The following is a 26798-nucleotide window of genomic DNA, read 5'->3' as shown; positions in this document are numbered from 1 at the left end:
AGAAGCATATCTTGGTGCTTGCTTTGTGTTCTTCACCTTAAAATAAATGTTTCTAAGCTTTTATTATTTTAAAAATATGTTTGCTATATATATCTGAAAATTTTTATTTATCAGATTAGAAAAATAATTTCTGTTCTTACTTTGCTGAGAGGTTATATTATTAATAGAGGTTGAATTGTTTTGAGATAATCGTAAGATTTTTCACTTTACAATGTTAAATAAAATGCATATATTTCTGGAATAAGCTCTGGTTGTCATAATGTATAATTTTTATTTTGTTGCTAATATATTTAGAATATTTTCATATGTATTTATAAGTGATTGGTTGATAATTTCACTTCTCATCTGTCTGATTTTGATGTCTATATTATACAATATCATAAGTATTTATAAATTTTTGCCTTTTTTCCTAGATTCTGTAAGAGTTTATGTAGCATGGGAAATTATCCATTTTACAAAAGGAGTGCTAGGATTCATGTATAAAACTATTTGACCCCAGTACTTTCTGTGAAGGGGGGAAATGATAGATTTTCACACAATGTATATTTTAATTTCATTTCATTTCATTAATATTTTCAAGCAAATATTATTAAAATGGTTATTAATACATTCAGTTTTAAATATTTTTTATTTTAATTTATTTGTATTTAGTTGTTCATTCTATTTGTATGCTTAAAAAATTACTGCCACCCTGACCAGTGTGGCTCAGCTGGCTGGGCATTGTTCCATGCAGAGAAAGGTCATATGTTGATTCTGGGTTGGGCCTTGTGTCTTGGTTGCGGTTCTGTCCCCTGTCAGGGTGTATGCGAGGGGCAACCCATCAATGTTTCTCTCTCACATCAATGTTTCTCAACTTCCCTTTCTCTTTCCTTTCCCCTCTCTGTAGAAGTAAATAAATAAAGTCTTTAAAAAATATCATTGCCATTTAATATTACCTTGTCCTCTTTTCTATATCTAACATTAACTTACTTATGTCTTTTTTCTTCATGAATTTTGCTAGGAGTAAGTTAATTTATCAATATTTTCAAAGAACTAGTTTAGCAGTTTTTAGATAATCATAATTATTTTTTTCACTTCATTATGTTTTATGCTTATTATTGGCTTTGTTAAATTTTACCTAAATTTATTCTTTCTCCTCTCTTTTTTTACTTAATTTGTTAAGTTAAATGCTTAGCTCATTACCTTTTATTCATGACTACAAACTTTCTATGTAGCCATAGTACACTACTTTTGATCTATGGTCTTATTATCTTATAGGTTTTAAATTCTTAAGTTTTTATTGTAATGTTTTCTATATATATTAGTTAAAGTAATTTTTAAAATATTCAAATATAAGGTGTGTTTTACTTTTTTGATTTTAATATCTAAATTATATGCAAAAAGCGAGGCCTATGCTACTGATGATTTGATATTAGGTCAAACTAGTTTTGTGTCTCTATAGGCAATTACATCTGATAAATAGAGAATAAACATTTTTATGTTCCATGTAAAGAATTTGCATCCCCTACAATATTTCTGGGGCTGCATCAGTCCATATATATGCCTGGGAGTTCAATCTTAAAATTATTGCTTATATCTCCTCTATTCCAAGTTTTCTGTAATGTTCTTCAGCCCCCTTTGATATTAATATAATTACTCCATGTTTCTCTGCTTAGTATTTCTCTGACACATATTTTTCCATAATTACATTTACTTCTGTCAGGCATCCTAGGGACCTCTCCAGTTTAGGAACAATTTTTAGAATTACTTGGCTTAGGGTTTCTATACTACAATGGTAATAAAAATTATGAGCCAGAGATTTTGATTTCTAAAGGCAGATTGTTTTTTAAATCCAGAGTTGAGGCAGAAGAAAGCTTTCCTCCACCAGTGGGTAGATTTCTTTCTAGTCTTCCTGCTTTCACCCCATGGTCCTTGCTTTATAAACAGGACCTTCGGTACAACTTCCTCTTCCTTATAGGCATATAATCATGTCTTTGTCCCAGTCGTTTTTGCTATATTACCACCCTAATTTACCAAGATCCATAACCTCCAAACACCAGGCAAGTGTCAGTTCAGACCTTCTGTTTATTTTTAAATTTTTTGTTCTGTTTTCATTTTTGCATCAGATAGTTAACAATCTTTTTTGATATTTGGTTTTTAAAACATTTTTCCTTCTATATTATACTGAGTTCCTAAACATTTGTATAAAAGGATTTTATATTATTTTATCCTGCCCTATCCTACATTCTGAAGTCAGAGAAAGTGAAGACAAGATTTTGTTGCAGTATTTACATTCAATCTTTCAAACTCACAGGACTTCCTTATGTATCACTGGGCAAATACTGGACCCACTTAATGACTTATAACATAGCAAAAGCCAGATTTTATCTATTTCCTTATATCTAAACATGCTATGTTGATTCTAAATACATATTGTTTTCTGTTTTCCTGTGTCCATGATTAAAAACATAGGCCATTTTTTCTTTCATCAAAAACAGTGCTATGATCACATGTTCAATTTTAAAAATAAATATCAGTGAAAATCTAGAATAAACTTTCTCATAATATATCTATTGCTGTTGGCATTGCTAAAGTGAACAGCATATTGGTATGGCAGAGTTACTCTTCATAGAAATAATAATAGCAATCATGTACTTTGGAACTTATAAGAGTAATTCAGGTCTTTGAAGTATAGCTTATAATATCAGTTGTAATCTATCAACATAAGTATCCCAGACAGAAGTTACTAAGAAAATTGTGAGAAAATATGTGGCTGTTAAAATGTAAACATAATATTTGGAAACATTGTATTGTATAAATGACAAGGGTAACACACAAAGAGATATTATAGTAATTGAACTTAGGTATGAAATATTGTTGCAGAGAGGCTTGAGTAGACCTGAGCTCCAGATTATTTAATTCTCTCTTCCACCTTCTCAGGGCTGGTGAAAGTAAAACCTAAGGAGATTATCTCTTCCTACTGCTGTGTCTTGTAACATTGAGTCCCTAAAAATTAAGGATACCTAGTGAACTGGCAGACAATGAGGGTACTTTAGAATAGTCTTGTAGTACCTGGGAACACATGGAATCTCTATCACTATAGGAATCAAAGAATCAAGGAAGATATAAACTGGGGCCTGATATTAGCTCTGTCCTCTTTTAAGTCACAGAAGTATAGTTGATACCTCCAGGGCAAAATTAACTCCCACCAAAATACCAACTTATCTGAGCCCTATAACCACATGAAAGAAAATTAACACAATGAACATATACATTATTTAAAGCAAAGATATTGAAAGACACAGTATATTAACTTAAAAGTATGCATTATAATTAAACTAAAAAAAAAGGAAATGCATTAGCAATAAAAAAATAACCAGAGAACATTTTAAAAAGGAAATAATAAAATAAAATAATAGATATGGGAAATAGAATATTGAAAAAATATACTAATAAATGAAATAAGTAGAGAGAGATGGTAATATATAGACATAACTGAAAAATGAACTTAGAACAATTATTTAAATAGAAAGATATTTTGAAAAATATGAACTCTCCAGAAAATAATCTTTTACCATCTTGTATCTCTCATTAAAAGTAAAAATTGATTAATAGATTTTCCATATCCCTCTACCAAATTACTCTACAAAACACACATCATCAAATTAGTCAGAAGACTAAACTAGTCAGAACTACAACACTATTTGTATTGCATATTTTCCACTTGTACATCTGAAACATTTTTTACCCATTGTCCAGCCCTGTGTCCTAAAAGATGACCTCTGTGGAGCAATCTATCTGGCTCCTTTACTCTTGGGTTCTGGTTACATTTAACTAACGGAGGGCATCTATAAGTAATCAGCAGGTTGTAATGCAAATACTATTTATTTTTTATCACGCTCCCTGGTTGGTTGCTGGTTATGACTGAATTTCTTGAAAGCCATAGATCCTGTTGGAATGCCATCTCTTACAGCTTCAGGACTTGCCAGTTCTTGTAACTATGCTCTCTTCCTGTCCTTTCACGTTCAGGGATAGTAACAATTACTAGCCTTATGGTAGTCATCATTCCTGTTCTTTTTTCCCTTTACCTATTCCCACTTGTGCATCGGTCCTTGACTAAACTCCCTGGAATTTTACACTTTCAGCATATCATTGATTTCCTCATGGCACTCAATCTCGGCATATTTACTGAGTCATCCATACGTGCTGCCAGGAGAGGAGTAGAACAGTTCCTTTTCTAGTAACATGGTGGACTTGGGTATTCGGACCAACTCAAAGTAATTTACAATGTATAATAACATTAAAAATAAATCTTGCTAACAGTGTCTAAGAACTGGCAAGAAAATAAGGACTTGCTAGGTAAAATTTAAGTTGTGACAGGAACCCCAATAAATGAAGCAATAAAGCTGATTTAACCTGGGGGAATTTACTGAACCTGGAAAACCTTTCATCTTGATGGTGTCACGAGATGCAAAGTTCAGGAAAAAAGGAATGGGATCTGTTTGTGTAGGAGAGAAAGTAGTTCTGAAAAGTGACTATTTCTCCATTAAGTAGGAATCCTAAAGAACTGCACTCCCCACTCCCTCCCAAGGGGCCGCAAAGAAAGTTACCTGGCACAAAGCAAAGCAGGAACAAGGAATCCCTAAGAAGTTACAACTATAGGGTAACTCTAAAAGAATACAAAAAATATAACTTCTAATATACCAGAGGGAGAAATATAATGATAGAAATCTAAATCTGAAGAGGAAGGAATAAAAAGGAAAACATAAAAGCTGCTGTAAAGTCAAAATCCAAATTCAAATGAAAAATATTAGTATAAATGCATCATTAATTACATTAAATATAACAGACCAGATGTTCCAGTTAAAAATAATTATATTGTATTTAAAATACAAATTAGTTGCTATTCATGACACATGTTACAAACAAAAGATACAGAAAGGTCGAAAGTATGAAAGATATAAGCTACTAACCAAAAAACGCTAGAGTAGCAAAATTAATATCAGGCCAAATCAACTTTAAGACAAGCCTTATAGATATTAAATAGATCATTTCATTTACTAAGTATTATAACTAACCAGGAAGATATGCTATATATTTGAATTTATAAACACCTAAGAAATGACCTCAAAATATATAAATAAAAAATTGACAGAACTACAAGGTAGAATGGACAGATCTATACTCACAGTAAAAGGTTCAAAACTAATAAGATCTAGAATATCTGAATGATCTAATTCAGAAATTTAGCCCGAAGGAACATATTTACGACTCGACACCTGACAACTATACAGTACATATTCCTTTCCCATGGGCCATAAAGGGGAACTCAAAGAATTGAAATCATATAGAAATACAGTGGAAACAACACATTCTAATGAAAATCCAAGTTGTTTATACTTTACTTCACTATCATCCCACAATGCCAAGAAGCATGTAAGTGCATGTAAGCATGGCAGAGAGAGTCAGGAGAGGCTACTCAACTTGAATAGATCCCTAAAGGGTTCTTTATGGAGAAGACGGCATTTGAACCGAGATTTAGGAAATACTTGAGTTTTACAAAATAGAAACACAGATATGCAAGACATATTTGGATAACACTAAATAGAATAATAATGAGAAAACTGGACACCTGAATAAAATAGCAGAATATAGAACCAGAAAATCATTGAGGAATCTCTGGCAGTTTTTCTAGAGCAGCAAATGACAATGTTAGCCCATTGTGAAAAAAGGATCAGTTGAATATAAAGATAAGGATGTGTGCTATGTGATTTTATCATATTCATATCATATGAATATGATAAAATCATAGTGTATTTATACTATAAAGGATAGGGTGTGTGTATATGTGTGTATGTGTGTGTGTGTATACTATAAAATTTAGTTAGAGTTTCTATAATTTGGAAGGAGTGACAGGTACTGGAGAAATAATGTTAGAAGCATGTAAGAAACTGTAAAAATTTCTGAGAAACATTGAACGTTGGATAACACTTGTTAAAGTAATTTTTCTTCAGAGTGTACGTCTCAGGTTGTCTTTAGTTGTTTTAGCAAATAAACCAGAAAAAAAAAAACCCTCTAGACTGAATCAAAGCTGAATCATTGCCTAAAATCAAAACCGTCAAGACACAAAGCTGGAAACTTGAAAAGTTCTAGGTGAATGACAGATCTGTGTCACCGTCAGTCAACCCAACCTGCACTCCTCAGGATATAGAGAATTGACTGTACTTTCTGTTGACTTTGGACAATAGGTTTCCCACCTATATTCACTCTGTTTAAGACTATTGATGAATAGTCCTTCAAAGTGATTTCTGAAGCATTTTTTCCTTTCTGTCCAAGAACTTCAGACTGGCAGCTCATGAAGGCTAATCTTTAGTTCTACGAATCCTCTGTTATCAGCTTCCAGCTCAGACTCTTAGGTTCACTGTGCAACTGACTGCTTGAAGAGCCATAAAATTGGTGTTTCACCATTGCACAGTTCAGTGACTCCTAACATCTAGCTTGCATTTGTCACAACACCAATCATTCTTTCCTAAAGTATTCTAGCTCACTGACTGTGTGTGTGTGTGTGTGTGTGTGTGTGTGTAAAGAGTGACCACCATACCTATATACACAAATTGTCTAGAAGAAGTTAAAGTTTATATTATGTTCTTCTGAATATTTTCTTCCATGTTGATGGCTGGTATTTTTTGATGTCCACCTTTCTCTAAAACAAATTTTCAATTTTCTTGTTACTTTTTTTCACATATTCTGAAGAATTCTTTCTTGGGGTTATTTTGAACAGGTTGATTGGTCTCATATGTAACAAAAATAAGTAATTCTGAATTCAACTGTACTAACATTTCTTATTAATGAATATTTCCTGAAAAGCTAAAATGTACTACTTACCAATACATTTTAATATAGCAATAATTTGTGGATAATATGTTCAATATGTAATTTTAAATCTCTGCTCAAGAAATGAAAATGAGTTCTTTCAAGTAGCTGTTAAAAAGTTAGAAATATAAATCTTTGAAAGGTATAAAAATTATAAACTATATTATCAGTAGACATTATATTATTCTAATAAAAGTAATTTTCATTAAAATATATATAAAATTTTGAGTAGGAAAATAGTAACTATATGTGTATGTATGTATGTATATACATTATATGTACATCCATATATGGAGAGATAATTCAAATTTACTTATATAAAACATCATCATGTTATCACTGATGACATTATGCTTTATGCAACTTAGAGTAATTTTTCTATTCATCAAAAGTGATTCATAAAACATTAAACTGCTTCTTTTAACTTGATACATTTGTATTTTGACCTTAAATTACATTAATAGATACAAAGAATCTGTGTGTATGTGTGCATATATATACATATGTGTGTGTGTATATATATGTTATATATATGTATATATAACATATATATACTTTTATCCTGCTTCTTTTTCTATGCTTCATACAATTCCTAGTTATCTTAGTGCTTTTTATAAAAATGCTATGCTCTCCACTTCACTTTCCTGAGCTTATTTCATGAATGCAGATGATTACTTTGTTTAAAGTTTTATGGTCTGTATTAGCTACATAGGTTTTGGTGGCAAGAAGCTGAAATATTAACATAAATTGATTGAAAAAAGGATGGAGGGAGGGCGTATTGACTTTTAAATGATGTCCAGGTCAGAAGATTTGGTTTCAGACGAAGCTTTATAATTCGAATGATGTGGATAAGATTCTCTCTCTTCTTCTATCAATCTCTCTCTGTCCCTAGCTCTCTCTCTTTCTTCCTATTTCCCTCTCTCTCCTTCTCTCCCTCCCCATTATTCATTTATACCTTCCTGTTGGCTCCATTCTTAGGAAAGGATATATTCTCAATGTCCCAAGGAAACTACCAAAAGATCTCAAGGCTATATGCTTACTTGTTCAGTTCTAGCATTAAAGTGAGTCATTGCTAAAAGTCCAGAAATTGAGTCTAGGTCTTATTTGGATAGATTTAGATCTTAACCAAGCATCATAATATACTTGATATAATATGTCAATAAATTGAACTAATTGGGATGTATTTCCATAGCTTGGGATGTAGTCAAACCTACCCACACTATATTGGTGGGAAATGTTGGCAACATTCAAAATGGGAAAGGGGCAAATAATTACTAAAAAAGAAAATATAATAAGCAAATCTCACTACACTGTTGTCTGGACTCCAGAGAATTCTGTTTCAGTGTTTATAAAGGGTTAAATAGGTAAGAAATAATTAGTTGATTTTTACAGATATCTAATGTATCTTTGTCTAAACTTTGGAGTTAAGATTTTTCTACACTAAAGCTCAGGGCTGTATTTAAAACATTAAACAGTAAGATATAATATGATTTAAAAGATTTTTAAATCCATAAACTAGAAGTATTGCTTTCATTGCTCAAGAACAGTGTCTCATTTTGTATCCTTTTCATATTCTACCCTGATGTATATCATAGTGAGCAATTAGTGTTTATGAGAAACTTAAAAATTAATTACCTTGGCTGTATCATGGGTATTATTGTCTAAAACATTAGGGTAAAGTGTGATTATCCTATATTTAACATTAAATTTAACAATTCAGATGTATTTGGAATATCTAAATGTAGTATTTTGTATTAACAACGATAAAAGAAGAACCCATTATAACATGAAATATCATCTCAATTTAAATAAATCTGAATTTTTCTAAAACCAATGATAATTACTATATCTATAAGAAAAAGTTGATATGGCATGATTTATTGGAAAGCAGGCCTATCTTGTTGCTTCTTTAACACCAGAGTTTTAAACACACTTCAGTATATACTTTAATTTTTCTTCTACACTTCATATATGTTGTTAAGTTATTGAATAGATATAACTGGAGAGTGCTATTTTGCTTAGCTATGCCATTATTACAGACATTTGACATATTGTGGAAAACATTAATATAATGATTTGATAAGGAAGACAGTTGCTAGCATAACATTTCACAGTATACAAAAGTACTCAGATGTACATTATGATTTAATTCTCAGAACAACTTGAGATGTTAGAAAGTTAGATACCCTTCTGTAGATGCAGGCACTGAGGTTCTCAGCAGAGAGGTGGCATATGGTGATAGTATGGGGACCCTTAGCCTACTGAGGACAGGACAGTCACAAGAACACATAGGGGTTCTGGATATATATGGAATTAATCAATTGATTAAACCTGAGCTTAAATCTAGTCTTTTAGAAGTCCAGTGCTTTTCTTACAACTAAACTACTATTACAGTGTTGTTAACATATTTTAACAAACAGAGTCAAGGATCATTTTGTGGGCTCAAAATAGAAGACAGAGAAACAAAGCAAAATGAAACAAAAACTCCCCCAGGTCTTCTTCATTCCACTCTGAGGGCATAAACTTACCACTGTTATTTATATTTCCCACTCTGATCAATCAATAATCAGTTTTGGAGGCTTTCAATCTATAGGACTTTGAAAAGCTATGTGTCTACCAGAGGGAAATTCTGAATGCTTTTAGATTTTTTAGGCTTCTTCAAAACATCTTTAATGCTTTTGTTGTCAAGAGGAAAACAGATGAGATAAAACAAGGGTAGCTGTGCCTCCAGGTTTGGACACAAAAACAGAGCCCCATTAAGCTGAATTTCACAGCGACTAGTTTAACAATATGTTAAGAGAATTTCCTCTTTGACATTCTAATGCTGAGGCTGGAGGCAGAAATCAGAGGTAGCATGGTGCTCACCCCACTGCAGGTAGCTTTACTACTTTGGTTTTATCCTGTGTGGTCCAACAAGACCTGACAAACTGTACTGCTGAACAGAAGCATCTCTCAAGCAACGATGCGTGAAGACAGAGGGATTTTTTAGTCAATTGCAGGAATTAGGCTTTAATGCTTTCTGCGAAGGGACTTCATCCCCCAGCTAGCTGACTACTATCCACTGACATCTTGGCAGGCAACAAGACTGCTGAAGCTGAAACTGGGAAGCTAAGTTAAGCAGATTGTCATGAAAGGACGAGATGCTTTATTTGTAAAGCTGCTTTTCTTCATTGCAATTGAAAATGGGTTTCCTCTTTTTTCAGTCTCTCAGTTTCGTTAACTCTCAGTATTTATCAAAATTACCTTACCAAAAAATGTCCCTTAAAGAGCCAGAGAAGATAATAAATGTTTGCCTCATCAAAAATAAATGTTTGTTTTTTTTTAAAGCACGATACTAAGCATGTCAATTTAAGAGATTAAACGTGATCATGTTCCTTAAAGGAAAAAAACAAACTACAAGACACACAGAAAGACATTAAATATGTTACCAGTATGTGAAAGTGCTAGAGGGCTACAGACACCATTTTTGGTTCCGTCTTTCGATGAAGAGATGAGCTCTGCAGCGAGCGCCGCGGAGATGGGCTGCACCAGTAGGGAGGTGAGGTTTGGTCGGTTGTGCCTAAAGCTTCCAACTGTATTCAAGACATAAGGGGACAGAAATTTTTGTTAGGAGACATTAAAAACACTTGAAGAAAAGTTTTTTTTTGTAATCAGTATTTAAATTATGAGTGGTATGTTTATTCTGTTTGTTTGTTCCTTATTTATATCTGTGTATGTATTAAAAATGACTTGAGGGGCTTAATAAAAATTCAATCCAAATACTACTATGTATCCTAATTAATGCTAGTGGATTGTACACACACAGTTACCTCTATTCTCCACTGAAATGACAATAAAGGAATAAAAAAAGCATATATCCACAGGGGCCAAGAGAATCAAAGAGACAATAAGATTCTACAAACTGTAAAGCAGATGCATCACTGTCAACAGATGTAAGAGACCAATGAGACCAAAACTTAAGCTAGCAGAAAAGGGAAGCTGGAAAACAATTCAAATTGTACCACAAAACCTAGAAAGATGTAGGAATAGCCAACACCAGTTACCTATTCAAGTTGGGGTAAAGAAGGGCCTAGAAATAGGAGGACTTAATGATATTCTGACTGTGAGGGTCTTCCTCTTGAGGCCCTCACTCACCCAGTCGATGAGAACATTGCCTGTTCCTCCTCCTTCAGTCCAGCAGAAATCTGAAAGTGTGGTACTGAGGAGAGAGACACCAAATGAAGTGAATGGTGCATCTCATACTTTAAATGGGATGGTGTTATGATTGCTGAGGCTCTTTAGATATTTTACTATCTTAGTGCCCATAATCTTCCTTTCCAGCTTGGATAACAGAAAATGAACTTCTAGTAAATATGACTACGTCAATGGAGACTACATTAAAATACTTAAAATCTAGGATTCTACTAATAAAACAACTCACCCAAGACACCCTACATTAAAACCCATGAGACAATACATTCCACCCATACAAAGAACTTCAAATCAATTAATTTTAGGATTCTTAAGTGGGCATTCACATCCAAGGTCAATGCTAAATAAAATGGCACAGTTGCAGCAGACCTAGTGAGCAGAGGGGGCTCGGAAAGGAAGTGTCCAGAAAGACAAAAATAAGGTGATACTGGGGACTGTTAATGTATTGGGAGACCATTTACAGTCAGATCAGAGAGTTGGCACTTGAAAAATTTCTAGATACAAAGAAAAATAAGAAATCTGTAAAATGAGACAATGGTTAGCTTTAAAGAGAAGAACAGTTTTTCAAGAAAGAAATATAATCATTACATGATGTGAATATTTACATAATTATAATAATATAAACTGTGTGGTCTTTTAACACAAAATTGATATTATTCTACAGGAAAAAGACAAAAGTCAAGGGTGAGGTAAATGGAAATTTGTGAAAGAAAATTAAATATTTATCTTCCATAAAGGTAAGTCAATATAGTAGGTAAAACTGAAATATGAATTCAATTTTTTAAAATTCTCTTGAGATACAGAAAGGTAAATATGAAAAGTAGTTAACAATTAAAAATGTTGAAAGCAATTAAGCATTTGCCTTTGGGAGATAGAGAGGGGTGAGGATGAAAAGAAGTGTGGGAGAAGGTGACATATTCATCAAGCTGTTTATAATTTGCATACTTCTTTCTAGATATGTTACACATAATAAAATATTAAAATATATGTGAATATTATATGTAAAAATGAAAGACTGTTAAGAGAGATTATATTTGAGCATTGTAGACATTTTTTAAAATTTTGTTTTCTTTTTTTTTGTTTCTTTTTTGTAATGATCATGGATTCCTTGTAAAATAAGACATAAAGAGAGAGAAATCATAAAAAATACTTTTATAAATTAAGCTTTGTAGAAATATTTGACTATATTCCTCTCTAAGTTTGAGAAAAAAATTAAATACTTGTGATAACACAAGTAAGGGAAAATATATACGTATTCAGAGTAAAGAAAATGAAGAGAATAAACTAATCTGTGCTTAAGGAAAGAACCAGAAGATACCTTGTTCAGTTCATATATTTATCTTGACTCAAGAAAAGAAATACACAACAGAATGACTTTATTGGGCAGCCAATAATGTTTGTGAACACAGAGCTATATTTTTCAGAACTTTTATTAGGGAAAATACTTGCCAAAGGTTTTCTCAGAATTTAATTTGATAAGGCTGCAGGGGGCGCAGCACTCAGAGATACTGGTATCCAGGCTCCAGGAAGCAAATTATAAATAAGAAAATACATTATAGAAGGTTTTCCTTAATTCATCAATTGGAAGACCACAAGGTTAAAAAATTTGTATTTAGCTTAGGCCTGTGGCAATCAAAAAAGCCATGGCTTTGAAGAAAACATAACGGAGATTCAAGCTTAGAATTGGCTTTGTTATATAAGCACTCTACCGCACCCACAATTCCATAACCCCTTTTATATGCCTGTATGGTGGCACATTTTGATCATAGTGCAGCTCATTGCTTCCTAATCAATTTCTTGTCATGTACCAACACTGGCTATACACTTAGCAGGGCCCATAACAAAATGACTGTATAAGATTTCTTGTTCGAAAAGGATGAACAATTTCAATATGGCAGTAACAGAGAGTTAAATTAGGTGTGGGTCCTTCTAAAAGGGAGTGTCCTGGAGATTATGCAGGTTGCATGCTCATGAACCAGGTTCTGGTTTACAGAGAAGATGCTAGTAGCAATTCAGATTGCTGAGGAAAACTAAAGGGGACTTTCAGACCACAAGGAAATCATTCTTAGCCTCAAATGACCAGCTCTGAGTCTGTTGTTCTAGCTGCACTTGGAGTCATAGTGATAAATATCCCAAGGCATAAACAGTGTGCACACCAGCTGGAAAGCCTTGGCATAGCCATCTCCTCTGCTTCTCCCAGAATGTATTTTCTTCCTCAGCCATTACCTCTGAAAGTTTCAGTGTACATGAGACAATGAAATACAGTAGCCCCCTTTATCTGATGTTATTTTTTGAGGTGTCAGTTACCCGCAGTCAACTGAGGTCTGAAAATACTAAATGGAAAACTTCCAGATATAAAAAATAATAATCTTTTAAATTTCACACTATTTGGAGTAGCATAATGAAATTTCTCACCATCCTGCCCCAACCCACCTGAAACACGAATCATCCCTTTGCACAGCATGTCCACACTGTACATGCTATTTGCCTGTAGTTACTTAGTACCTGTCTTGGTTATCAGATCAGTTATCAGAGAAAGAGAGACCACAGTCACTTAACTTTTCATACAATATATTGCTATAAGATTATATTCTATTATTGTTATTGTTGTTTATCTCTTAGTGTTCCTAATTTATAAATTAAACTTTATCATTGGTATGTATGTATAGGAAAAAAACATAGTATATACAAGGTTTGGTAGAATCCAGAATCTCAGGCATCCATTGGGGGTCTTGGAAAATATCCTTTGAGTATTTTGGGGGTGATATTGTGGTATTTATGAGAAACGTGCAACCTGTTATTTCAAAGGTTTCATGGAATTTAGGTGTGACACATTACTGACATGAAATTAAACCTCTTAAAATGCTGTGTAATTTCACCTCTCCCTATTTGAAATACTGAACTCTTTAGCTTGCCATTCAAGGCCCTTTACAATCTGAGGCGTATTTCCCAGTATTATTTTCCATTATTCCTTTCCATACATCTTATCCTAAAACTTAAGTGTCCCCCTACATATTCTGTGATTTACATCCTCTGTGTTCTTAAGCCCTTCCTTCCACTCCACTTGCATGTCTCATGCACCACACACATCTGACCCCAACTCAGAAGTCACTTTCTACAAGCTTTCTCTGACACCTGCTGCTCTGTGAGATATATCTGTACCTTTGTGTGTGTGTGTGTGTGTGTGGTGCTCACCATTTCTAATCAATATTATCACTGTGTGAAAACATTTTGTTTTTCTCTCAACTCTAAATTTCTTGAAGGCAAGGCCCAAGTCTTCTGCCTCATTGTGTGACACTCAAAACCTTCCAGATTGCCAGGAATACAACAAGAGGTCCATAATTAAAGAAAAGACAAATGAAAGAATTGAGAATTCTTTGAAAAGTAATGACAATAGCTCTATTTTACTGGTTTTCTGAATGCCTCGGAAATAGAGCAGAGGTACAAACAAAGAAGAAATTATGATTTTATTAACCCCATGCTTGCTAATTGCCCTCCCACAGCAGATATATTATATATAGGCTTTCAAAAGCCACTTGTCCCCATCAACTCACTGATTAACCTTGTTCTAGAGTGACATGTTGTTGAGGGGGGAGATTTCTATAAATAAAAATCATCTTTGAGATATGTTTATCTGTTAATATGTTAATAACTTCATTCACTTTTCCTCCAAAATGCTATATTAAGCATATGAAACAAAGCATTTAAAAGTTAAATATGATAGAACCATAATTGAACATACATATATCTTTGATTTGTTGTGCTGTATGACTAACATACTTGTATTAGTTTTGAAATACCTGAAGTAAGTGGTTCATTAATTTTCACCTTCAGCTTAATGGAAATTTGACAAACAGTTCACTGCTGAGAGCTGATAGCATAAGCAGGACTTTACAGGACACTAAAGAGGCTTTGAATAAAATACAACACATGTATAATTTTATTCAATTGTATTTTAAAACATTAATTAACTATAAGAATCCATTAGGCATGAGATTAAAATCAGGATGATTTCATGCTTCATGAAAAGGGTACAATACAGAAAAGTTTTGACATTACCTTCTAACACTCAGACTTTTAGAATGCAGCATTTATATCATACCCTCTACATTGTGTATGTCCAAAAAAGTCTGATTGACACCAACTTTTATTTTGCTAGATAGCTAGTACTCTCTTCACCTTATGCACTCTTTGTAATTCAGATAGATTCAAATTGATCCATTTCTTCAATAATCCAATCCATGATACAATGCCACACTCATCTCTTTAGATGTAAAGAAAGAAGAAATTGGATATAGAGTTCCAAGTCTGATTATATCACTACCTCACTGTTTCAAACATAATATATAAATAATTTTATTATGATAATATTGTCATCCCATCTTACAACACCTGAACAACCAAAGTGACACTGACAGGTCTTCATGATGCTAATTTACCCAAATAAAGAGCACATTAGTTAAGAGGCCCAGAGCCTGAAACTCAGTGGTTGAAATTTAGAAGTAATGAGATTAAAAATAATTAAAATGTTTTCTAATTAAATGTATTTAACAGCTTTTGCATTATCCTTTACAATTTCTTGATGCCCACTTCAATCATATCTAATTATTCGTGTAGAGAAAGCATGTACTCTGTTAGCTGCCAGCACTTATTTGTGAGGCAAGATGAAATTATTATTATTGTTATTTTTAATCGTCACCTGAGGATATGTGTATTGATTTCAGAGAAAGGGAAAAAAGGAGAGAGAAACATCAATGTGATTGATTGGTTGTCTCCTGCATGTACCCCAACTAGGGATCAAACTTCATCGTAGGTATGTGCCCTGACTGGAAGTGAACCCTCAAAGTTTTGTTGCATGAAACAATGCTCCAACAAACTGAGCCACACCACCAGGACACATGATGAAATTATTTTAAACTCAATTGAAAAATCAGTGTGTACAGGAAATGCCACTTATCCAGATTATCAGAAAAAATAATGCTTCAGAAACTAGGTACCTTAAACACTGGGATCCTCAAAATTAATGTACCACATGGTGAGGTAATGTATAATAAAAAACAGTGTTGGTAAACAAAGAAGAGTCTTTTGTAGGTCAATGATTTTAATATGTCTCCATTCAGGAAGATAGCACGATTTCTTTATAACAACCCTCAGCACGCGAGTCTGCGTGTGTGTGTGTGTGTGAAACATGACATTCATGGAACATAATGTAAGCTTAGATCCCTTCTATTTGATGTATAGTTCTTGGACAAACAATATTGGCATGTCCTGGGATCTCTTTACAAATGCAGAACCCTAGGCCCCACCCCAGACCTTCTGGATCAGAATCTGTAGTCTAAGACTTCCAGGTGACTCATTTGCACATTAGATAAGCACTGGTCTAAATCATTATATATTTTACATAATTTTTTGGTAAAATATATTTTACAAAATTTTTTGTAAAATGCAGGATGACTGAACTAACAAGGAAAATGGGGACAGACTCATAGATGGAGAGCAGGATGATTGGTAGTGGTGGGGGGGGAGATGAGAGGGTGGAAGGACTGAGCAAAAAGGACAAAGGACTCACAGACATGGACAACAGTGTGGTGATTACTTGGGGGAGGATATATAGGGAGAGTAAATGGTAATGGAAAAATATAATAAAAATTCAGAACATAAATAAATAAAATAAAATAAATTTAAAAGTAGGATGAAGTATAATAGACTGTGGTTACTACCTTACCCAGAATTAAAGATGTCAGAGCCTTTGACAGTATCAGTAAATTCTAACTCAATAGTTCCTCAGAGAGTTTCCCCCAAAATGGATAACAAGTCTGTTCATATACAGCCACTAAATAATAAGTTTACATTTTCTGAGAGCATTTCTTTTTGCTTTTGTTTTTTCCTCAGAAATAAATTTGGTTGTCTAAAGACCAAAATTACATTGATAACTCTTTATTTCAATCATGAATAAATACTTTATTTGCTAACTGATTTGACTTTTCTTTTCTAGGTTTTCAACTATTGTAATTAATTACAGCAAATGATTGACAAACATAACGTATAAATACTTCCCATTGTTAGAAAATCAAGTCATCAGACACCTAAAATGCAGGAATTTTTAAAACACATTTTGTACTGCATTTTTTTTGAAAAAGATCCAAATATCAAATGAACAAGTTGCTATCAGAGGTGTTATCAGAATATGTATTTTATTTGGCTATATCCAAAGAGCTGCCACTTTGACAGAAATCATACCATTAAATAACTGGCACAAATGTTGTTTCATTTTTATATTAGCTTTCTAAATTTATAGTTATTTATCAAAACTGATCAGTGCACTAAATTGGCTAGTTATTTTACTATCCTTGTAAATATAGCTAGCTGATCCTTTATTATTTTAGTATCTTAAAACTTGCTGGTTATAAATATCACCATATTCCCTCAAGCTAGTCAAATTCAGTGTTGTGTTGCTTAGGTTATTATTAAAAATATAATACTTAACACTTAAATGTGCTTGTGCTTTGTAGTCATCTCAGAGTTGACTTGCAGTCTCTCCCTCTGTGTCTATCTGTATGTATATTCACACATACATATATAAATGCATATGCATATATACATCTTATCATACAGGAATTTTATTACTGATAGTTATCTCATAATTAAAATGAAAATTACTATTTAAAAAATACATTATATTTCTTAACTCCTCTCAAACTAATATAAATTGTAGGTATAAAAGCTGGCTTATGCTAGTTAACTCGATTCTTAGATGTCACTTACTCTGGGAGCCCAAGTTCTTGTATGTGTCCCAACATAATTCCATGCTACACATTTAGTAAACATTGCTCGGTTCTAATTTCCTTTTTACTTTCATCACACTGACCAGAGTGTAAATTTCTTGGGGGCCATTTCACTGCTGTATTCCCATGGCTTAGCACACTACATAGTAATAAAGTAGAGGATCAGTCACTATTTTTGGATAAATGAGCATTCCAATGTTCAAGTGAGTAATTTTGTTTTGTCTACTTGTAAGCTTAAGATCATGATATTAAATGTGCAATCACAAAATCTTAGAAATGAAGAGACAGATGGTCTCGTTTTATTTCATTGGTCCTCTTTTAATAAAGCAACCTGCCATGCTCCCTAATAATTATTATTTTAATTAGTAAGCAGTGTATTTACAAACAGTCATATTTACTTTCATATTAAAGGAGTCAGGAGGTATATACTCATCATAAAGCAAGTGTCTGTATATACTGGTATTGAAAAAGCATACAGATTACGTAGAGTGCAAATTTATTTTAAAAGGTAGGACAGAGGACTTCTGGCCAAGATGGCGGCTTAGACAGACACGCTGCATCACCCTCCATAACTAAGAAGGAATACAACTACCTCAAAACTAGAAACAACCAGGAGTTCCAGAAAATCAAACTGCATGGAAGTCCAACAAACAAAGATATAAAGAAGAAATACTCATCCAGGCAGGTAGGAGGGGCAGAGCTGGGGCAGAGAGGATGCGCTGTGGTGGTAGCAGCAGCAGCAGCAGCAGCAGTGGCGGGCCAGCAGAAAGCGCAGTCACATGTTTTAAAAAGTCAGGAGGGACACCTGGGGAATGTTCCCAGCTCCTCACCGGACCTCACAGCTCATGGTCCCAGCACCGGGGAAAATCAAGCCTTATTGCTTCTGACTATGCAGATCAGTGGGGGTTGGAGTGGAGGCAGAAACTGCCAGTCTCAGCAGAATCCACATGTTTAAAGGGCCTCCAGAGTCCTAGAACATCCTCAGATCCAACCACTCTGGGAACGACGGCCAGGGCAGCAGTTAGAGTGGCACTGGTCCAGTGTGGAAGTGGGAGAGGTGCCTGGAGAAGGGGCGAGTGCTGGGCAGTGTTCCCTCTCAGACCCTTCCTCCACATACAGTGCCACAATGTGGTGAAACAGGTTGCCCTGTACTGACGAGTCCCTAAGGCTCTGCCCCTTACAATGTAACAGGAGTGACAGCTCTACCTGGGACACAAAGTTGAACAAACACAGGAGCCTGTCAGAATGAAGATACAGAGAAGTATGACCCAAAAGGGGGAATGGACCAAGGTTCCAGTGGGAGAACTAAGTGACGAGGAGATAGACAACCTAACAGATGAGGGGATAGCCAACCTAACAGATGCAAAATTCAAAACACTGGTGATAAAGATGCTCACAGGCTTGACAGATATGCCTGAGTACGGCAAATGCAGAAGTGAAGAAGTGAAGGTTATGCTGAGTGAAATGAAGTAAAATTCACACAAAACCAAAGGTGAAGGGAAGAAAACCAGGGTTAAAATCAATGATTTGGAACATAAGGAAGAAAAAAACAGTCAAGCAGTGCAGAATGAGAAAGCAAGAATTGAAAAAAATGAAGAAAACGTCCCAAAATTTGTGAAGGTGATGGACATACACGTCCTGGTAGCACGGAGGGCCCCGAGCTAGCTGGACGCAGAGGGGACCTCACCAGGACACATCATGATTGAGATGCCAAAGGTGAAAAATAAAGAGAGTCCTGGGGGCAGCAAGAGAGAGGCAGAGAGTTGGCTACAGGGGGGTGCCTACAGGACTATCAGCAGATTTCTCAGAGGACACTCTGCAGGCAGGAAAAGACTGGCAAACAGTATTCAATGTATGAAAGGAAACCTGCACCAGAACTACTCTATCCAACAAGGCTATCATTTTGAATGGAAGGACAGATAAAGTGCTTTCCAGACAAGGTAAAGCTAAAGGAGTTCATCATCACCAAGCCATTATTATATGAAATGTCTTTTACTTAAGAAAAAGAAGATCAAAACTATGAACACTAAAATGAAAACATACTCACAACTATCAACTGAATCTAAAAAATAAAAACAAAATCCAACTAAGCAAACCAGAATAGGAACAGAATCATAGGTATGGGGATCATTTGGAGGATTATTAGCTGGAAGTGGGGCAGGGAAGAAATGGGGATATGGTGCAGGGATTAAGAAGCATAATCGATTGGTACAAAATAGACAGGGGGAAGTTAAGATTAATATAGGAAAGGGGGAAGCCAAAGAACTTTTATGCATGATCCAAGGACATGAACTAGGGGGGTGGGATTCCTGGAGGGAATGGGGGTACTGGGTAGAGGGGAGCAAAGGGGAAAAATTGGGACTACTGTAACAACATAATCAATAAAATATACTTAAAAAGAAAGTAGGACAGAGAAAAAAGTATTTGTTAATATTGATTTGTTAATATGTATATTAATATTTGCTGTTAGTTTAGGTTCTCCCTTTATAATTAGCTTTTTCAACGATATTAATTATGATTGATACAAACTCAAAAAGAGCTAGACAACTTTTATAATGATTAAAATATATTCATTTAGTGTTAATACATATAAAAAGATTTATATGGTAAAGTAAAATTAGTTGGGGTAAAAGATTTTAAAATATAAATAGCCATCATTTTCTTTCCTCAAACAAATATCTTTTGGTTATATGTATATTTGTTGTGCATTCTTTGAATTTGTTCTAAACTTGACAAATATTCAATTAAAGAACATTTCTATTATAATATTTAAATGTTTTGTTTAATAGAAAGGTGCTATTCTTCATTTTTGTCATACAGGACATACGCAAAATATTTAATTATATTGTTCATTGAAATCTGGTGTGCAATATAACTAAATTTATTCTTATTTATAGAATTATGAGAACATATTTTAAAATATATATTATATGTTTTTTATGGTTAAAATACATTGATATAATTACTTCAAATATAAAGTCCATTTCTATGTTTCAGGCAGATGATGGTCACCATTAACAACACGTTCTCTAAAGACATCCTTTGGTGTAGGCTTTATCTCACTAAATTTATATATATAAATTTGCTTTTAAGTGAATATTTAGCTGTACAAGAGTAGTGGTAATATTTGGATATTTACAAATGTTTTCTTAATTTTATTTCCAAGGAAAAATTGGTTTCATAATAACTGGTTTTCTATTTCATATAAGTTTAAATATTTCTATTCTTTTTTATTCATCACTTATATACTCCAAGACTATTTCATTCCCTGAGCATTTCAAGAACATGAACATTTAGAAATAAACCATAAACTATATCATAAAAAATAAACTAAGAGACAGATAAAATATCTAGTTTGTGCTTTACTTTGAGAGGAGTAGTCTAGATTCATAACTGGAATAATTGGCCATCTGTACATTACTTATAATATAAGCAAAGCAATCCTCTTTAGAGGCATCCCCCCAAGAAGCATTTCAATCTCAAACTTGAAGAATATGAACATTGAAATGATTTGCAAAGTTTATAGTTTTATAGAAAGAATAGTTTGCATTTTTTAAAAGATAACAAATAAACAATGTGGATATGTCTAATTTGTTTTACGGTGTCTGTGAAAGTATGCAACCATTAATTTACAATAAAATTCTTCATATAAGATTATAATGAGAACGCATTATTTTATGAAGCTGATTAGATGAAAAGGCAGAAAACCAGTGTTTTATTTCTGGATTTACTTAGTTTTAAGTTGTTTTCTGATAAATGAAAAATTATTAACACTTGCTCTCCTGTCCTAGATGTGAGGTTACATGAGTTATCAAATACATGAAGTGGTTCTCAGCTCTTCATGATTTCTTGTATATTTTTTGCTTCTGACTCAGAAATACTAATCCAAGTAAGGGACCTTGGCCTGGAGTTCAAGATACCAATATCTGGTCCTCACTCTATCTTTTACTGGGAAGTGACTCTGGGAAAAATTTCACCATTTTTTGTAGCTTTAAACTCATCATCTATACAATGTCTACAGATGCCCATTTCTAAGATTTGATTCTAAATTTGTCCATGAGTGATCAGTTAAACAAACTTATAGTTTCCTCTCAAAATATGTTTCCAAATACTATACAGTACTTACTAGTCCTGACAGGCATTTAAGAGAAACCTTCCTTATTTTGATGTTGAAAAAGGCTGCTTGTATTTAGATAGTTATATCTAAATTTCAGGTGGATATCCTACTGTCATTACAGAAAAGTCCATTATATTTGAAGTAATATAAAAAATTTCAATAAATTCCCCTCCTGGCTTATAATTTTCCTTATAATATCATTAGAATTACTTTTTACTATTAATTACACATAGAATTGGAACATGAAAAATATCACTCCAGTATTTTGTTGAAGTGATGCTGTATTTTAGGAAAATATAGATTTTGGGAAAAAATAGAGATTTTAAACACGCACCACACACACACAAAATCCCTCAGTTAATAAGCACCGATTGGTCATCAATTTTTTTTTTTGTGCATAGAACTCTAGTTAAAAATTCTATCATTAATTCTTCCTCTGAATTTAGACATATTAGAATTTTCTTTCAAATATTCCTATAATTTTTTATTGCAATTTAGCTATTTGTTATGGATGTACAATTCCTCAAACTACTTTATAAAATGAGATCCAAATTCACATTAAAAAGCCTAAAATAAATATTTTGCTTATATTCTTCTATTTTCTTACTAAGGTAATATTTTTTAGTATTTGAAGATTATTCCACTAAATAATAGGTCTCTTTTGAAGTTACAACAAAGGCTGTAATGGCATAGTGAGAGACATGGCTGTGTGACTGTGCTCAGTACAGTACTAATGGTCCAGTTGATAAGCTGGGGTGTTGTTTCAGGATAGGCATGGTGTCTTTGTTGGGTCTTTTGTGTGAGACTTCAAACAGCACCAAGCACAGTCATCTTTTAAAAGCTGTTCCACAATAATGAAGCTTGAACCAAATTCAAGACTATTCACTTTGTGCTAAATTTTCTTTCTAGCTTCTTCAGTTAATCTCCCTAACAGTATAATAATGTAATATTACACCCTGCCCTACCTAGCAAGGACCTTTTGGGTCACTCTTAGTCAACGTCATGAATGCTTCTTAGAAGAAGTAGAAAATAAAAAGAATCTTAAATAACTGGATGAGAAAAAAATCCAGGAGGTTATTTCAGAGCAAGAACAGTTCCTGCCTGGCAACTCTATTTAACTGCCTTACTGCAGGTGTTGTGTTGGGATGGGAAAAGGGAGCCCAGCAGAAGAGCTAGGAGGAGATAGAAGATTCAAACACTTGGCTTTATGACTTAAATTATTCAGTAAATGAAGGAGTTTCAGAGTGGCAAGAAAGACCAAGGTCTTTCGCCAAACATGAAATGAACCACTGAGGCAAAGAGGTATCAGCAGGCCTGAAGAATTGGTACACCTGAAATAAGAAAGTAAAGGATGGTGTTGAATTCAGTGGAACAAAAAACGAACTGCTAATGGGTGTGTGGCCCAGCATTGTCCCATGACTGGTCAGGGGTTGGTAGGTCAGAGCTCAGCTCCATAAAGCAAAGTTTCTTGATTCCTCACTCGCATTAACAGATACTTTAAAAGTAGTGGCTAGAGTCCAAAAGCACACTTACTAGGACTATTCTCTATATATACAACTGGTGGTTTCTGATCTTTGCTTTGACATGATTTCTTAAACAACATATAATTTTCAAACTATAAAAATGTATATAAACTTGATGATTGCAGGCAAAAAATCCATATGAGCAAATAAGCTGTGGTAGGAAAATAAAGGTGTGAAAGGGAATGACAAGTAGCTGATGTTAACTGGCAATTACCATATTTGCTGGAGATTAAGGTAGAGTTACAGAGCCTTTATTGTGGTAGGCTTTTACTGGGAACTTTTATAGGGTTTTGAAAAGAGAACTGATACCATGAAAGAAGATTTAAGAAATACTGATCTGAAATTGATCTGTAGAAAGGAAAAGAACTAGAAAAAATACTATGAAAACAAAACAAAAAAAATTCCATTTGTGCCAGGCAGAGCTTGGTTTTTGGCATATGTTATATCATCCCTTTGCCATATTTTATATATGATACAACTTTTCAATCTAGTTATTGCTATTTCCATTTTACAGAAATTACTCTAAAGCCCAGATACTTTGAAATGTTTAAAGTAAACATGACTAATAGGCAACAGAGAGGTGGGCAATTTTAGGTTCTTTTGGACATCAAAATTAAGGTTTTGATGTCAATACGATTAGAAACTACTGCAATTTCTCAAGAAGAAGTAATACGTGCACGAAGGATATCTTTGAAAGAAGCAAGATCCATGTGAAAAGCCTGGAGAAGGAAAATTGTCAAGACTCGGCAATCCATTGAACAGAATGGTGACAGTGAAATATGTAATAGGGTAAGCAATTAAGGCTTCACACCTGGATGTGTAGAAGAATGAAAGTCCTATTAATAACACAGATGTGGTAGAAAAACTATTTTGGAGATAAATATAAGTCAGAATATTTTAAATAATTACATTTAGCAGTTGGCTTCATCAGACAATTGTTACTATAAGCTTTTAGAAATAAAGTAAAAAAAAACCTTTCTCACCTGTTCAAACTATAGTTCACCCCACTGGTTGTTTTCTGAACACTTTCCCAATGCTTGCACAAATGACATCCGTTAAACTGCAGTCTCCCAGGCCATAAAGTGAGGACAAAAGCTGCCAAATACCTAGCTCGTAGCTAGTCTTTAGGATTAATGAGAACACTCATAAAGTGCTTTGAGCTCCACAGAATAGTACAATATAAATGAGCCACATTATTTCAGTGACAAATACTATCCATATACTGTCCAACAGAACTGAAACGAATGCAATCTCTTGTCGCTCGTTTTGATAGTGCATATTGTCTTGCTGTCACCTCTTTCTATTCTTTTGAGGTTCTCATGGGAAAAAATAAACATTTCTGCTTCATGCCCCACTTGTGGAGCATCCTGAGATACACAAATCAAACAGATAATAGGACAGTCTATGTTCACTTTCTCACTGCTTTTTGTATAAAATGAAATAAAAGGAGCAACACACTTGCAAGGTTGCTTCAAAGAAAATATAAATCATACAAAAGCAAGATGGCTATTTTTAGAATGTATTATGCTAAAGTCAAATTCATTTTTCAATACAAAAGAAGACATTAACTACAGAACTTTTTGTAGGCTTTCAGGATTTATTTGAATTATTCAAAATTTCAAAATTATATCAAGTTTCAGTGAAAATATCAAAGCATGCTAGATGTATAAGATTCCATGTTATAGCTGTACAACCTTTTCTGACCCAATGTTGACATTAAAATTGAATAATTCTCCAAGAGCAATAAGATATTCTAAAAGCATTAACTAATGTCATACTAATGCCATGTCACACAAACAGTCCTCATTATAGTAACAGTGGCTGGAGTTTTTCTGGACAGACCTCATGTATATAGTTACTATTTATGTAAAATTGAAAAAAACAGCAACATTAAAAGTTTTACACAGAAGAATATGGCATGATAAGATTTGGAGCTCTGAAAGCTCATTCACATGATATCAGATAATTGATTGGAGGTTATAAGAGAGGAAGCAGTGAAATCTGTTAGGTAGCAGTTGCAATTGAGAACATGTAGATGGAGAAAAACAGGATTTAGGACTCATTTAGGAGGTAGATTTCACAAGCCTGACAGAAAAGATTCAGAGTTGAGGAACTGGGACTGGTAGCAATCTAGGAAACTTCTGGCTTCAGAGTGCTGGTCAATTCTTTTCACCCTTGAAATGATTAGGTAACTCTGGGCTGAACTGCTCAAACCCACCCCCGACTGCCCAGTCAGATACATCTCTGCCTTCCTGCACCAATATAACATATGAACTGAAGGACAGTTTTCTGTTTTTCTGAATGACAAGCAGTATTGGGTGGACTCTAGACTGGGCATTTTGCACTTCTGAAATGGGATGAAGGGTGAGACTGTTGAGAAAATGCATACTTAATACTCTATTAATTAACTAATTATTTGATTTCTGTATTATACAGCAAAGAATATTTTCTTTTCTTATTTCTCAAATAAGCTTTTTCTGAACACTTCTCATATTCCAGCGGTATGCTAAAGGTCCAAATGATGATTTTAGGGGTTGGGAGTTTGGGGAATGCTACATATATTCTACACTTAAATACACAGCTGTAAACATGAACATTGAGTGACATTTACACTTCAGGTTAGTGTCTTTTATGTTCTTCATTGTATATATGCTCCTCCCCCGACACCAAAAAATAAGTGAAAAATATTTGCTTAGAAAAGAAATGACCCATATAAGCACAGAGGAACAGTTAATATGTAAATGAGAAAGAAATTACAAATCCATGTTTCTGCAATTTCCACTCAAGAAATCCAAATATTTATAAAATCTTATATAAGCGCATGAATATAATAGCATAAAGAGCAGCAAGCAATATTTAGGTAAAGATGGAAGTAAACTGAAAGACTTGAAAGTTTTCCTACCTGGGAAAAAGAGGTGTAAAGGTAAATAACGACATGTCTAATGAAAAGAGTTAAAGAAGCATAGACCACTTAGTCTAGAAAACAAACAAACAAAAAAACTAATGTTTTGAAGGGTGTGAAATGTACATCGCATAGAATGAAGAGCTATTTAAAAACAGAAACAAAACTATTAAACTATTTCAAGTTATGAATACTAAGTAAGGTCTTGGCTATGTTATACAAAAAAAGTTTCATGGCCACAGCTTTTCTGAAAGAAAGGGTTTATCGAGCCAAATGCCAGCCTGGAGAGGTCCCGGGGCCTGAAGCACTCAACTTGAACCACCAGCTGCAGGACTACATGGAAAACACAAACCTGTCTGCTGCCTTGGAATTTACAGCCTCTTACAGGTTTAGAAACAGTTTGGGAAGAATGTAAGTTGTTTTGAAAA

At 33.8% G+C, this 26798-nt stretch overlaps 1 protein-coding gene across 1 annotated transcript in view; it reads right to left on the bottom strand.

Moving 5' to 3' along the window:
• NAALADL2 (N-acetylated alpha-linked acidic dipeptidase like 2) overlaps positions 1-26798 on the bottom strand; it is a 669716-nt gene that overhangs the window by 326933 nt on the left and 315985 nt on the right. The window contains exon 5 of the mRNA XM_090276711.1: positions 10281-10424. Coding sequence (XP_090132837.1) covers positions 10281-10424 — 144 coding nt within the window. The remainder of the gene's footprint in view (positions 1-10280; positions 10425-26798) is intronic.

Source organism: Furipterus horrens, unplaced genomic scaffold (genome assembly GCF_987537825.1).
Source record: "Furipterus horrens unplaced genomic scaffold, mFurHor1.1.pri manual_scaffold_1, whole genome shotgun sequence".
Classification (NCBI taxonomy): domain Eukaryota; kingdom Metazoa; phylum Chordata; class Mammalia; order Chiroptera; family Furipteridae; genus Furipterus; species Furipterus horrens.
The sequence above is the reverse complement of the archived record's forward strand: the minus strand, read 5'-3'. Positions and strand labels throughout refer to the sequence as shown.